Source organism: Trichosurus vulpecula, chromosome X, assembly GCF_011100635.1.
Source record: "Trichosurus vulpecula isolate mTriVul1 chromosome X, mTriVul1.pri, whole genome shotgun sequence".
NCBI classification, from domain to species: domain Eukaryota; kingdom Metazoa; phylum Chordata; class Mammalia; order Diprotodontia; family Phalangeridae; genus Trichosurus; species Trichosurus vulpecula.
In genome coordinates this window covers 3,573,406-3,587,857 of record NC_050582.1, presented here as the reverse complement: position 1 = coordinate 3,587,857, position 14,452 = coordinate 3,573,406, and the positions used below count along the sequence as shown (strand labels likewise).

At 53.7% G+C, this 14,452-nt stretch overlaps 2 protein-coding genes across 2 annotated transcripts; both read left to right on the top strand.

Moving 5' to 3' along the window:
- Positions 1 to 2,493: 2,493 nt before the first annotated feature.
- Positions 2,494 to 5,779, top strand: LOC118832646 (RNA-binding Raly-like protein). The gene is made up of 3 exons (XM_036739966.1): positions 2,494 to 2,746; positions 4,329 to 4,553; positions 5,128 to 5,779. The coding sequence occupies exons 1-3, from the start codon at positions 2,569 to 2,571 to the stop codon at positions 5,394 to 5,396; spliced, it is 672 nt and encodes a 223-aa protein (XP_036595861.1). The 5' UTR covers positions 2,494 to 2,568; the 3' UTR covers positions 5,397 to 5,779.
- A 5,121-nt stretch (positions 5,780 to 10,900) lies between these two features.
- LOC118832652 (basic salivary proline-rich protein 1-like) lies at positions 10,901 to 13,420 on the top strand. The gene is made up of 2 exons (XM_036739982.1): positions 10,901 to 11,135; positions 12,660 to 13,420. Exons 1-2 carry the CDS (start codon positions 10,922 to 10,924, stop codon positions 13,046 to 13,048), a joined length of 603 nt encoding a protein of 200 aa, XP_036595877.1. The 5' UTR covers positions 10,901 to 10,921; the 3' UTR covers positions 13,049 to 13,420.
- Positions 13,421 to 14,452: the final 1,032 nt, after the last annotated feature.

The following is a 14,452-nucleotide window of genomic DNA, read 5'->3' as shown; positions in this document are numbered from 1 at the left end:
AGGGGGGCTGTTGGGGAGGAGGGGAAGGGACACCCTGGAGTTAGGAGGAATCTCCATCTTTGAGGACCCAGCCTAATAAAGCAGTCGAGTGACCCTGGGGCCAGGTAAGATAATGTAGCAGGGGATGGCCTGGGCATTGGCCTCAGTGGCTTGGAAAGAGTCATGCTCCTTCACATCCAGTCGCTCTGCCCAGGCCCTCTTGAGTAAAGCCCTAACCAGGGCAGGGGATGTGGGGTCTTTGCCTCAGGGAGCCAGCAGGCAGGGGCCAAGTCTTGGCTGAAGCACCACCCTGGAGCCGGGTGGTCCCATCAGGGGCCTGCCCCTCTTCCCAGGCCCAGCTTTCATCTCAAGGATCTGGCCCCACATCCTCTCCCCCACTGCCTCTTTCACTGCCTTTTCTAGAGGCCTCAGGCCAGCTGTGTGCTGTAAGGGAAGTCTTTGTGAGGCCTGCAGCAGCCTCACCACCTCCAAGTCTTGTCTGGTTCCTTGGGTCTTGGGAGTTCTTCCCAGTAAGCCCCTGGTTGTTGCTTCAGCCTCCTGGTGGGGGGGAGAGCCCTGAGGACCTGGGACCCTGAGTGCAGCAGGAGGAATGTGGGAGGAGGAGGAGGAGGAGCAGCCCTTAGCCCAATGGGCCTGAGCAGTAGCCCCAGCTCTGGGGAGCTCCTTGGGCCCTTGGTCAGTCCTGGGTAGGGGAATGGGGCAAGTCAGGGTCAGCAGGGGACCTCTAGGCCCCTTCTGCCTGAAAGCAGGTGTGGGTACGTGTGTCCACCCTTCTATTGCTGACAGCTCCGAGGGCTGCTGGGCAAGGAAAATAGAAACACAAATGAGAAGTGTGTGTGTGTGTGTGTGTGTGTGGGAGCAAGTGTGTGATTGGGTGGGTGTGAGTGTGTCTGTATGTTTGGGACAGAATATGTGATCGTGTGTGTGGGAGTGTGTGTGTGATGGAAACTTTCACTTGTATGGCAGAAAAAAGCTTCAAGATGTGATGAATGAGTCAGCAGGCAGGTAGCGAGACGTGAGTGTCATGGGGCCATTTGTGGGGAGCATCCAGGCTGCTTCAGTCCTGGAAGAGCTTCACCGCTCTGGTGGTGTGGGTGATGTGTCTGGGGCTGGAGCAGAGGGCCATTGGGGGAGGGGGGAGGCTGGAGACAGAAGGATGGAGGGCTGATGAGGGAGGGCTGGAAGTGTGGCAGTCTGTGGGAGACGAGTTTGCTGGTTTGGGAAAGGTTGTCCTGTGGAGGAGGGGGGGTGTTTTCTTCTGCCTGGCCCCGAGGACAGAGTTGAGGATGTGGGAAGAGGGATGGGGAGAACCTGGGGGGAATGGGGGAAGCAGACTCGGGTTTGACGGAAGGAGATGATTTCTAACGATGAGAGCGGTCCCCAAGTGAAATGGGCTGCCCAAAGATGATTGTACATTGATGTGGCTTCGGAGCTTTTGGAAAGGCCAGACAGGTTGGATGAGGACTTGGGTGAAGTCAGTCCCCGGTGGAGTGCCCTGGGGATCTGGGCTTGGGCCTGGGCTGTGTCATGGACGGCTATCAGTCAGTGGGAGTCTGTGATGGAGAAGCGGAGGTGGCACGGTCATCTGATGGAGCAGACGATGCGGAGCTGGGAGGGAGAGGTCACTCACACGCTGGGGGACAGTCGGGATCCCTCAAAGGCTGAATTGAATGAGATGGAATCCACTGAGGAGAAATCAAAGGTTGATTGGGGGAGGTTAAAACCCATCCCTTCACAAATTTGGGATGGGGGAAACGTGAATAGATAGCAGTCTGTGTTCACGGTTCTGGAGTCTGACTTGGCTCCCAGCCCAAGAGGAGTCACTGTGGTGTGGTGTGGCTGTCACCGAAGGAATCCCCTCTTGGACGACCCTGAAGTGAGTCGGAGGCTCTGGGATGAGGATGTGAACCTTCCTGTCCCCTGTTGTGGTCAGGCCCCATCTGGGGGCGTTGGGCTCACCTCTGGGGTCTAAATTTAGGAAGGACGCTGACACACTGGAGTATGCCCAGTGGAGGGGAAGCAGGATGGAGAGTCGTGTCATGTGGGAGTGCTGTTGAAGGAGGTGGGATTGTTTGGCTTTGAGTAGAGCAGATTTTGAGCAGGTAAGTAGGTGGGTGACATGTTATTTTTGTGTTCAGATGGGAGAAGGAATGTCATGGGGAAGAGGGGTCAACATTTTTTTTCTTGTTCTCCAGGGAGAGGAGGCTGATTTGGGCTCAATGTTATTAGGAATGAATATTGTTGTCATGTGGCCTGGGCGTCTGGGGAGGTAGGAAAGGGGCCTCTTGTTAAGTCAGAGTTGGATGGTTACTTGTGAGAGATGCTGTATGTTTTGGTGATGTAATCATAATTGTAGACTCCAAAATTGCTACTGTGTTCCCCCTTCTTGGCAGTAATCCATGGAAAGGTCCTGAAGTTTCTAGAAACAGGAAGTGGGAAAGGATAGGGTCAGGGAGCATCCAGTAGGGGGCAATATCACTTCCTGTTGGGTGCTCTTGTTGGTGCTGCAAAGCTGTAAGGAGTGGTGGGGAGGCAGGCTCTTTAGTGGGCCCAATTGAGGTGGGCCCAATGTGTGAGGTAGTCCGCCTGAGTAGCTCTGATGAGGAGGAGGAGGTCCGTGACGATGGCTGCAGTTGGGCTGGCCTACGTCGGAAGTATACACCACCAAAGAAGTGGTGGAGTAATGGTGGTGTACTTCTAGAGGCCGCATCGGATGCTGTTCAGCGTGAGGAGGTGGGAATTCAAGGTAAGCAAGGTGGGGGGTGAGGGGAGAGGTGAAGGGGGCTGGGGGCACAAGTAAGTGAGGTTACTTTAGTTGTGTATGCTTAAGAAAACTTCCTAGATTCTTCTAAAAACTTTCTTTCCTGTAAAATGTTAAGGACAAAATGGCTTCCTCCAATCTCTTAAGGGTCTCATGGCCAAAAAAATTCCAGCTTAATGTAGACTTGGGTATGATAAGAGTCCTTTGGAAGCATTTAGGTTGCATTTTGTATGTTAAAATCATAATTCTGAAGAGTATCTGGGCTGCCCAAGGAATCCCCTCCCCCGCATATACCCACATGCACACACATATACGCCCACACACAGCCACAGAGTTTTACAAAGTTTCAAATACAACAAGAACAGCATGTTTAAAGCATGTTTGTTTGTTTGTAGTTTTCAGTTCCAGGTTAAACCCCTCCCCCCCCTTCCTGTGCCCCACCCAGAACACAATAAACAATCACATACACACGACACCTGTGTGGTTGCAGGAAACATTTCTACATTAGTCGTTCTGTACAAGGAGAAACAAATAAAAAAAAGCAGAAATTCACCTGCTTCAGTCTGTATTCAACCTGTATTCCTCCCTTCTCTGAAGGCATAGAATAGAAATAATAGATATATATAATATAATAGAGAAAATGCTGCCTCATTGCCATCCCCATCCAAATTAACCAGCTCTTATTAACCTTGTGGTGTTTCCTTTGTGATGCTAATTAGAAACCCATAAAGCTCTCTGCTATGGTTCTTTGGTTTAAAATACAATTTTCAAAGAAACATGATCCACTTAGAGGTTGCTCTTTGCACGCTTTCCCCCTTATGATGGGGGATGACTGGTTTGCTGTTTAAGTAGCCTTTGGGTGATTAATCTGTAACATTCCTGCTCATTAAAACACCAGCAAAAGTTGCTGCCTCATTGGTCCCTTTTGTCCCAGCCTCTGATTCTATGACAACAGGCACCCCCAGGAGAAAGGACCACGAACCGTCCCATAAGCCAATATAATGGCTAACATTGCAAAACCTTTTTTTTTCTTTTGGAAGCACGGCAGGGCAATTGGGGTTAAGTGACACAGCTAGCAAGTGTGTCAAGTGTCTGATGCGAGATTTGAACTCAGGTCCTCCTGATACCAGGGCTGGTGCTCTACTGCACAGTGCCAAACCTTATAACAATTATTACCTCATCTGATCATCATAACAACCCCAGGAGGTAAATATCATCCTTCTCCCCATTTTACACATAAGCAGACATGCAAAAGTTAAGGGACTCCCCCAAACTCACAAGCACAAAGTAACTAAAGCAACTTGAACTCAGGGACTGTTGGAGTTCTTAGTCTGTACCCCCAGCACTAGCAAATAGAAATGCTCACAGATTGAACCACTGCCCGATAAACACCCCAAAGGCCGTGATGAAGTCCATTACAAAACATTGAGAAAGTGACCCAAAGGCACACAGAAGGACTCAAACCCAGACCTCCTCCCTCTGAAGGCTGCCCTCGGTCTCTTTTACCTTTTACCTAATTACACGAGTGCCCAAGCAACTTCATTAAAACAACAATGACATATTTTAGCAGGAACCAGCTCCCACCGTGGGAAAAGGGCCCGGCCTTTGAAGAGGATGCAGCAGGGTCCTGCCAGGAAGCTTCCCAGGCAGAAAGTGGAAAACCTGAACACCGTGAAGAAGGAGCTCGCCAAGATCAAGAACAAAGTGGATTCTCTGCTGTCCTGCGTGGAACGCCTGGAGAACAAGGAAAAGCCCCAAGGCAGGAAAAGGGGCAGGCCTCCAAAGAAGCAAGGTAACAAAACTGGGGAAAAAGCAGCAGCCATGGGGAAGAAGAATCGTGGGGAAGGTACATGGGGGGAGGACATGGTGGAGGGGTAGCACACACCTGGAAAAGGAGAGTACAACCTCTCCCACCTCCCATCCCACCTCTGCTGACTGGCTTGCAGACACCCGTCAACTGGCTTCCCAGTCTCACTCTTACCCCTAACAGACCCTTCACCCACTTCCCTCAGAGGAGACTGTGGGACCTATGAGCTTTTCTGGAACCTTCTGATATCTCCTAAAATCTCTATCTCTCAAAGGTTGGTCTTTATATTTCAGTATGGGGAGACCTTGTGCTCAGTCTCGGTGCCTCAGCTCACTCCTATGGAAAGATGAAAGAGGTTTGATTCAACGGTTTCAAAAATCTCTTCCAAGTTCAGTCGTTTGCATCTACATCCCTGAGCTCTGGTGAATAAAATGGGGTTCAGGTACCAACCAGATCAAATGACACACTGCTTAGAAGGTCCTTTGTGAGCCTTAACAACCCCACAACTGAGCTCCCATCAATGCCTAACATGTGCACTTCTTCTATCATTCTTTGACAGGCGAGTCAAGCAATGACAAACAGACCGCTGCTTCCAACACTGGCTATGGCAGTTCTACATCCCAATCCTCCGGAGGAAGAGGCTGTTACCAGGCGAAGCAGAAGGAAGGCATGAAGACTGAGGAGGAAGGAAACCCACTGCCCGACATGGAAGACACCATAATGCAGTTCAACAAACAGAGGAACAACAGAACCTACAAGCCAGCCAAGCGCAGGGTGAGCTGGGCACCAACAGTCACCGTATGGGGCAGCACAGGCAGCCCTGCTTAGTAGGGGCTCGCCTAGAAGAGGAGGACACAGAAGACTGAGGCGTACAGGACCTGCTGAGGTGGCTCCAGGATGCTGGAGGTACAGCCTGCCATTGCTGAGAAGCTAGAGCACAGCAGAAACACCACACAGGCCAAACAGCTGTGTTCCCTGCCGGCCTCAGTGGGCCACCAAGGCACACATTCTACAGCCACCCTCAGCAGGCCCTCACCCTCAGATATTTGAGCCCAGGCTCACTATTGTCCTCACTCTTGGCCTCTCCAGGCTCCTACAGGTGGTCTATTTCCCAGTAAAAAAGAATTACATTAAAACCACTGAATTGTTCCTCATTCTCTTAGAAAGATTGTTCTGGCTCAAAAATAAATAAAATGCATTGTTCCTTCTGCACTTTGTTGTTTTTTTTCTTAAAGACTTGGTAGGCAACTGAAACCTAAGAGATCATGGGAATCTCTGTCCTTCAAGACACAGTAGGAAAGTGGCAAAGAACCCCATGATCCACATAAGACAATGGAGCTAGGAGCTGTTCTAGAGGCTGGCCACTTCTTATTCGGCTCTCCCATACAGGGCTCCTAGAAAACAATCAAGAAACTATTATTAAACACCTACTACGTGCCACACACTGTGCTAAGTGCTGCCTATACAAAAAGAGGCAAAACTTCATGGCTCCCAAGGACTTACAGTCTGAAGGGGAGACAATCTGCCAACCAATATATATGAAGCTGGCCCTCCACAGCACAGATAGTTAATACCAACCAGAGTGAATGCCCTGGAAGGAAACAGGGTGGGGAAGGCTTCCTGAAGAAGGGGGGACTTTAGCTGGGACTAAGAGAAAGCCTGAGAAGTCACTAGTTGGAGATGAAGGACAAGCACATTTCAAGCAGGCCGGCCAGCCAAAAGCAGAACACCAGAGCTCAGAAACGGAGGGTCTTCTTCATGGAACAACCAGGAGGCCATATGGATGGAAGAGAACATGCCAGGGAGGAAAGTTTAAGAATATTAGAAAGATAGGCTGGGGCAGGCTGTGAAGGACTTTGAATGTCTAACAGAGTATTGGGTTCCTGGAGGCCATAGGGAGGCATACTCAGACCTTGGTTTTAGGAAAATCACTTTAATGACTAAATGGAGGCTGGATGGGAACAGCAGGCAGACCCACCAGCAGGCTGCTGCCATAAACCAGGCATGACATAATGAGAACAAATCCTGGGGAATCCCAAATATTCTCCTTCACCCCCACATAAGCATCCCTGCCTATCCTCAGAGCCTCTCAGGTCCACAGCCACAAAAAAACCCAAGCCCAGGAGGCTTCCCCCGGCTACTGGGTCAGCTCACGTCAGGCCTGGGGTTCGAGCTCAGAATGGTGCCACAATATCCTGGGCCCAGCATTCTGGGGTTGACCTTCAGTCTGGCAGCTGCCTCCCAAGGCCCTAAACCCCAGGCACATGGGGGAGATTGGGACCAGGAGGACGGAGGGAGTCCTTGAGGGAGAAAGGAACGCCACCCAATGCTTAGGTCTGGGGGCCAGTGGAAGGGGCCGGGGAGAGCTCAGAAGAGCAGGATGAGCTGCAAGGAGGCTATCTGCCTCCAGACCCCCTGGAGGCTCACTGGGCTGGGGCCAATTTCTCCATCATCTGGACTTTCTAGGTGAGGTCCATGCTGGCCAACGGCCCCACAAAATGGATTTAATGCCAGTCTGTGGGGCTGCGGGGTGAGGCAGCATGGAGGAGGGGACTTGAGACAGAGGACCTGGGGGATCTAGGGCACAGCCACCTGGCCTCTCTAGGCTTCCCTTTCTCCTTCTCAAAAATCAGAGGGCTGAAGTCCAGGATGGCCAGGGTCCCTTGTAGCACTGCTGTTCTATGGCCAAACTGCGTATGTCACCGACCTTGGGCAAGTCACAGCCTCTCTGTGGGCCTGAGCAGCTGCTGCTGGACTCCAGGATGGCCCAGGTCAGTTCCAGGTTGAACATGCTCTGATCCCTTGACCTAGGGACCAGCCTCTCTGCCTCTGGATGCCTGTTTCCCCTTCTGTAAAAGGCAAGAGACTGATCTAGGTCAGGGGTGTCAACCACCTGGACTAGGCCTGCAAGACCATGCCCCGCCCCCCCCTCCGCCGACTGCCCAGAGCCAGATGACAATATCTTTAAGAAACAGGTAACACACCCAAAGGAAATTCAAGAAAACATAGGGAATGTTGACATGGGGTTTCCTAAAGGAATCTGCTTCCACAGAGATCCTTCTGGAGGGCTGAGGGTCCCTAACTTGAGCCTGATACCACTTGAGATGGTCCCTAAGGGCCTGAACTGGAGCTCCCAGGGACCATAAGGCCAGAGGGAAATGGCAAGGAGGCCCCATGCCTGCCTCCTTGGAGCCTAGACCTCCATATTCTGTCACTCTACTTCCTGGAGATCAAAGGGCTTGTGTGCTGCCCAGGGGGAGCTCCTCTGGGTGGCCTGGTTTTCTCTGGTTGTGGGCATGGTCAGTGAGGGAGCAATGAGCAGAGAGGTGATAGCAACCCTGCTCAGGGCCACCTGTGGGGGGAGAGATTCAGAAGAGAAAGCACCTGGAGGGAAGGAAGTCCAGCTTTGACTCCTGGCCAGGAGATTGGAGGAGGTGGGCCCACTAGAATCATGGCCAGAGATAGCCAGGCCTGAAGATACCCAGGCCTCCAGTCTTGCCCATTGGTGGGCAGGGAGGCAGGTTAGGGGTCTGGCCCCATTAGGCTCCAGGAAGCCCTGGCCTAGTTTCTTCTTGATACAAAGAGCAGAGCTGCTGAACCCCACGCTTCCTATCAACCATGAGACCTCACTCCCTGCAGATTTCACAGGGTACACAAGGTACACAGGGTACAGTAAATTGTTGCCACCCTGCACCTCCTTAGCTGCTACTGGGCTGGAGATTTGTTACTGTTCCTTATCAGGGCTCTGTTTGCCCCAAAGAGAAACACAGAGTCCAGTCCTGGGCAGAGGAGGAGGAAGACCACTGCCCCTGGGAACCCTCCAGGGTGGCCAGGCTGTTCCTGGCTCTCTGCTCTACGTTCTTGGTTTGGCATACAAAGTATCTCAACCTTCAAGGCTGGCTAGGGTAGGGCAGCAGGAGGAGGCCCAAGGAAGGCAGTTCCAGGGGAGAAGAAAAATATGACCTACTAAGGCTCAGGGGCAGCCTGGCCCTAGCCCCCAATCAGGGTTAAGCATGACCTCTCATTGAGGCAGAAGGAGATGGCCCGACCAGGCCCAAGGGGCCATAATGGGGATGGGGGGAGGTTCAATGAGGGAGAGGTCAGTGGGCCCAGATCATGGAGGCCTGAGACAGCCAGCCTGGGGAGTTGAGATTTGTTAGCAAAGAGCTGAATCAAGTGTCTCCCACATTCAGGTGGCAAGGATGAGGAACTGTGGCCTAGCTCATAGCACCTTACTTAGATTTCCAGTGGGAAGGGACATCAGAGGCCCTCAGGTCCAGCCCTATCCCTCTGTAGATGGCCTAGAGAGAGGAAGGCCCCCTTGTCCAAGGTCACACACCTAGTAAGTATCTGAGGTGGCTTCTGACCCCAGAGGACAAAGGGCTCAGACATGGTGACAGGGCCCAGAACTGGTCACGGGGCTGGCCCACACAGTTGTCTCTAAGGGCCCGAGGACAGCTTGGCTGAAGGTCCCCAGTGGGATGCCCCAAGCATCCATGCTTGGCCCTGTGCTGCTTTACATCCCAGCAGTGACTTGGACCAAAAAAGCCCACATGTCAGTGCTTCCCCATTTAGCAGACAACCCAAAGCTGGGAGGGGTAACCATCACTCTGGAATGACAGAGCCCAGATCTCCCAGGATCTAGACAGCCTAGAATACTGGGCTGAATCAAAAATGATGAAATCGATTGGATCAAAACCTAAAGTAGGTTTCAGGCTTCAGACTTAGGTTTGAGAAAACAAGCTCAGCAGTGCAGGATGGGAGAAGCTTGGTTAGACAGCAATCCATCTGAAAAAGATTCAGTGATCTGAGTAGGCTGCAAGCTCCATGAGCAACAACAATGTGGTCCAAAGGGGCCAAGGTCTCCAGGGCCATGTTAATGGACCTTAAGGGAACCACAGGGCCTAGAAGGAGGTGCAGGGTGGCAACGTGAGAGACCCATGTGGGCCTTAAGGGCCCAGGCCAGGACACATGTGGAGCAGGGCATTCCCTTCTTGGGGCCGCAGTCTGGGGAGGACAAAGAGGAGCTGGGCAGTGTCCAGAGGGCATCCAGGCTGGGGAAGGGCCTCAAGAAAGGGACATTGGGGTATGCTTTGAAGGCTCTGGGCCTGTTTCTTGAGGAGAAAAAAAGGCTTGGGGAGGGCAGGGGAGGGGGCCTGGGAAAGGGGACCTGACTGCTCTATGTGAAGGGCTGTCACATGGAAGAGGGCTCAGCCATTTTGTGCTTGGCCCTGGAGGACTGAACCTGGAGCAGTGAGTGGAAGGGAGGAGTGCCATTGTAGGTTCGATGGAGGGGAAGGCCTCCCTACAGAGACTCAGATCCGCCTCCCCCCCCCCCCCCCCCCCGCCACAGTGGAACGACTGCCCCAGCAGGCAATGGGCCCCCCAGCTTGGAGGTCTGCCCACAGACCTGCTGGCCCCTGGGCAAGGCCTTTGCACTGGGACTGGGGGAGGGGAAGCATCCTTTCCTGCACACTTGGGATCAGGTGTCTGCTGAAGCCCCTTTGGATGCTGAAATTCTGGGATTGTGGGATACTCCAGGAAGGAGAGGCCTTGGGAGTCTTTCACACCATAGTGGGAATTACTGCAGCAGCCCCATTCTAGCCAATAAGCAGCCCAGACCCTCTGAGGGGAGGAAAGGGCAGATTCTCTCTGGCTCTTAGGCAGCCATGGTTCTGAAAGCCCCCACTTCAGGTGGGCTGTTGGAAGGGCCTTTCAGCTGGGCTTTGGGGTGGCCATGGCATGAGCTGGAGGGGGCCCTTTTGCACCCAGCTGGGCTGGGGGATTTCTGCCCCCCCCCCAGGGTTCATCTGTTGCTGCTGACCTCTTTCCTTCCCTTGCAGCCTGCTCACACAACTACCAGGGAACTGTGTGGTCCCTGGGTTCTTTGTAGGTTTTAACATTGAATCAAATGTTTTCATGTTTTTCTCCCCCCATAGCCCTCTTTCCTGACCCCCACCAGAGCCAATGTTCCTCAGGTGCTGATGGGGGAGGGGAAGAGGGCTGGGCAAGGGCACTAGGGTGGGGGAGGTCTGGGAGGGCAGGGGTTCTGGAAGACCTGTTGGGAGAGATAGGGCTGGTTAGCAGGTGGAAGAGAAGATTTAGGGGGGCCATGGTGAGATTGCCCCCTTCAACCCTTGGAAGGGGTGACTTGTGGCAAGATGGCATGGAAAGTTCCTAGGGGGTGGGGGAGTCAGGAGGAAGGCAGGGAGGAGAGGGTGGGACCAGGAGTATCTTGCCAGCAGCCAATAGGAGCTGGACCTTGCTTTTTCTCAATGTTGCTAACTTCTTTCTCGACTATATAACTGCAGGCAGAGGCTGGGACTGGGGCAGTCTGCTGCCTGGGTGAGACCATGAGTGAAGACCCCAAACGGGGCAATGAAACCAGCAAGGTTGACGAGGAGGAGCAGGCCTGGCCCAAGGAAAGTGCAGAAGACTGCCAGGGAAGTCAGACTCCCAAGAAAGTGCCTTTCCAGGGTGATTCTCAGGCTGGGGCGGCTTCAGCTGACCAGTCCCCCACTTGTGACCCAGGTCTGGAGATCTCAGGAGACCGAGAAATGGAGGAAGGTATAGAGCTGGGCGTGGGGAGGAACCATGTCAGGGCTGGATGCTCATTTTACAGAAAAAAAAACTGAGGTCACCAGGGCTCTTCTGGGTGACATAGTCTTCATTCCTTCTCTTGGGGATGGGGAGCCCCTAAGTATAGAGATCAGAAAACCACTGTGGAGCCCTGGGGAAAGCTCAGGAACCAGAGTTCTTGGAGCCTGTGGGGTCAGTCACAAATCCAGCCTCTTTTCACAGAGGAGAAACCAGGGTTATTAGGGGAAACTGAGTCCGAGCCCTCATTTCATTACAAAACCAAGTGAGGCTCAGAGAGGGCAGTTAGGCAGGGAATAGGGCCCCGGGGCCATCAGGAAATCCAACTCCCACTCTGCATTTTACAGGGGGAGAAATAGAGGCATAGAGGGAGGCAGTGAGCCCAAAAATCGGGAAGAGAATCCAGTGCCACTGTGGCATGGCATGGCAGAGAGGAAATGGGGTCCTTTAGAGACCATCGAGCCACTTAGCCTCCTCCCCCCTTTTACCAACAGCAGAAACTGGGCACTAAAGGGTGAAGGCAGTTAGGCTGAAGTGGCTGAAGACCCCCTGGAGCCTCAGCTCTTCATTTGCTCTGGGTGGAACCAGGGCACTCAGGAAAGACTTCTTGAAGGAGCTGGGCTAGGGGCAAAGCCCAAAGGGAGTGGAAATGTGGATGAGGTATCATGGTGGGCAATGGGGAATCGATGCTTGGACCCAGAGCCAGGCTTTAGGCAGGTGACTCAGGTGGCCTGCACAGGAAGGCTTGAGGGAGCAAGGCTCAGTGTAGAGCCAGCAACCAAGACGCCTGGAGAGGAGCCCAAGGGAGGGGGGCAAGGAGGGCTGCCCCAGAGTGAGTTATGGGTACTGAGACAGGGAAGAAAACACAACCCACCTTGTCTGTTTGAGAGGTTTGAGTGAATCTAGAGAAATAGAAAAAAGCAGCAATGAGAGAGACAGAGAAAGACAGAGACAGAGAGGCAGAGACAGAGAAACAGACAGAGACAGAGGAGGAGAGACAGAGGGAGACAGAGACAGAGAGGAGAGAGAGACAGACAGACAGAGACAGACAGAGAGACACACACAGAGAGACAGAGAGACACACAGAGAGGGACAGAGAGGGAGAGATTGAAAGGGTGTGATGGGGCTAGTATGAGGACCTGGGTTTGAGTCCGAGGTTCTGCTACTTCCTTACCCTTAGCTATGTAGGGCAAGTCACCAAGCCTGGTCTCAGTTTCCCCATCTGGAAAAGTGAAAATGTTTGACTTTTTGAGTGAGTGGTCTCTAGGGGACCCTTCAGGTACCAATGGTGTGATTCAGGAGAGGTTAATGTAGGTCCTGATCTGCCAAGGGTGGGGATCAGGGGGACCCCCGTCCCCCATCTCCTGCAATGTGTGTGTGGGGGGCAGGTGAGCACCTGGATGGAAGGAAGGGGCTCTGCAGCCCTAAAAACCCCCGGGGAAAGACCAGCTACTAACCAGAGGACTCTCCTTGTCATTCTTTGCTCATTATCAGGTGGCTCCAAGGGCCAGGGCAAAGGAGGCTCTGGAGCCAAGGGTGGGCAGCGAGGCCCGAACCCCAAGTCGTCCAAAGGGAAGGGCGAGGATCCCCAGGGCATCCGGAGAGATCTGGCTAAGATTGAGCAGAAGGTGGACATTCTGCTGGAGTGGATGGATCAGTTTACCAAGGAGGCTGGACCTCCGCCGGTTGTTGCTGAGAAGGAATCGCCACAGTCTGATCAGGCTCCGCCTCCGCCTCCGCCTCCGCCTCCGCCTCCGCCTGCTCCGTCTCTGCCAGCCCCGCAGCAGCAGCACCAGGGTGGTAAAGGCCACAAGAGGTCCAAGGGAGGCGCCAAGGCAGCTGCGGCCGAGCTTGGCGGCGGCGGTGGCAACAAGTCGGCCTAAAGGGGTGGAGCCTGGGACTGAGGGATGCTGAAGATCAAGGCCGGGGGACCCGCTGGGGTGGTTCCAGGACAAGGCAGCAGCAGCAACAGTGGCCCCCTCCCCATAACACCTGGGCCATCGTCTTAGAGCCAGCTTCACCTGGGTTCCCCCCCACCAGTATCCTCCAGCACGATTGTCCCCAATCTTAGTCGCTCCAGGCTCCCTAGTTCAGCTTTCTTGAAGGTGGCCTCCCTTTGGCTCCCCACTGGTGGCCGCCCCTTCCACCCCCGCAGCCTTCCTCGGAGGCGCCCCCCAGTAAAGCATCTGCCATGTTGCTCCTGTAGCTCTCATAACGTTTCTCTGCAGATTTAACAATAAAAAGCATTCTCTTGCTCCTTTGGTGATGTTCTTTTCTTAAAAGGGAACTCCAGTTGAGGGAGGGAATGAGGGAGGGGGTGAGGAAGCAGCAGCCAGGAATTAATGGGGGTCCCCATCCTTTGGGACCCAGCATAGCAAAGCAGCAAATAGCCACTTGGTCCATCCAGGTAGGACCGTGCAGCAGAGGGATGGCCCAGATGGTGGCTACTTCTGAGCTGGTCCCCCCAGAGGGAGGGTGGGGAGAGGGCTGGAAATGAGGACATGCAGTCAGGGGCTCACATTCTGCTATGCAGTCTCAACTTGTCCTGGCCCCCTTGGCCAGAGCCAGAAAGTGGGTGGAGATGCAGACTGTTTGTCTCAGGGGCCCAGGGGCTTGTGAGCAGCTGTACTGTCTGCCACAATCCTCACTCTCCATGGTCCTCAGCCTTCCCCCACTCCTACCTAGCTCATGGTGCTAGAGAGACCCTGTACCCCTCCTGGGGTCTGGCTTTCACCCCAGGGGATGCTCCTCCACTGCCCCACCCTCCTCACTTTGGTTCCAGGTGCTGTTAAATTGACTTAAGTTCAGATATGTGCCAAATGTGCCCAGAGTGAGGGTTTGAGCCCAATGCTGGCCTCCTCCATCCCAGTGATCATCTGGAGGGATATCTGTCCTGAGCTAGGGTGCAGGCCCTGGACAGAGAGGAGACAATAAGAGCAGGGAGCTGTTGGAGAATGCCCAGGGATAGTGGCCCCCACCTGGACCCCTTCACTAGGCACAGGCCAAGGGCAGAACTCAGCAGGGTTACCCCAAGCTCTTCTTGGGGATGCTCCATCCAGGGAGGTCCTCTCCCTGCTTCCCCCCGCCCCCCGCCCCTGCCACCAGTATGTTATTGCACAGGAATGAATAGGCTTGATCTGCAGCCCTAAAGGCAACAGCCACTCCTTGAGGTCTCAATGAGGACATGAGCACAACTGTAGGTTTGTCCTCATCTCCTTCCACCATGCAGCCCCCTAGCAAGAAGGTCAGTTCCTGGGGCATTGCCAATCTGCCTTGGTGCAGAGGGG

Bases quoted from the DNA above. Each gene is read 5' to 3' on its own strand.
- LOC118832646 (XM_036739966.1), top strand. From the start codon at position 2,569: ATGTGTGAGGTAGTCCGCCTGAGTAGCTCTGATGAGGAGGAGGAGGTC. The intron at 2,747-4,328 runs GTAAGCAAGGTG...GACATATTTTAG, and splicing joins TGAGGAGGTGGGAATTCAAG to CAGGAACCAGCTCCCACCGT. The intron at 4,554-5,127 runs GTAACAAAACTG...ATTCTTTGACAG, and splicing joins CAGGCCTCCAAAGAAGCAAG to GCGAGTCAAGCAATGACAAA.
- LOC118832652 (XM_036739982.1), top strand. From the start codon at position 10,922: ATGAGTGAAGACCCCAAACGGGGCAATGAAACCAGCAAGGTTGACGAG. The intron at 11,136-12,659 runs GTATAGAGCTGG...GCTCATTATCAG, and splicing joins AGACCGAGAAATGGAGGAAG to GTGGCTCCAAGGGCCAGGGC.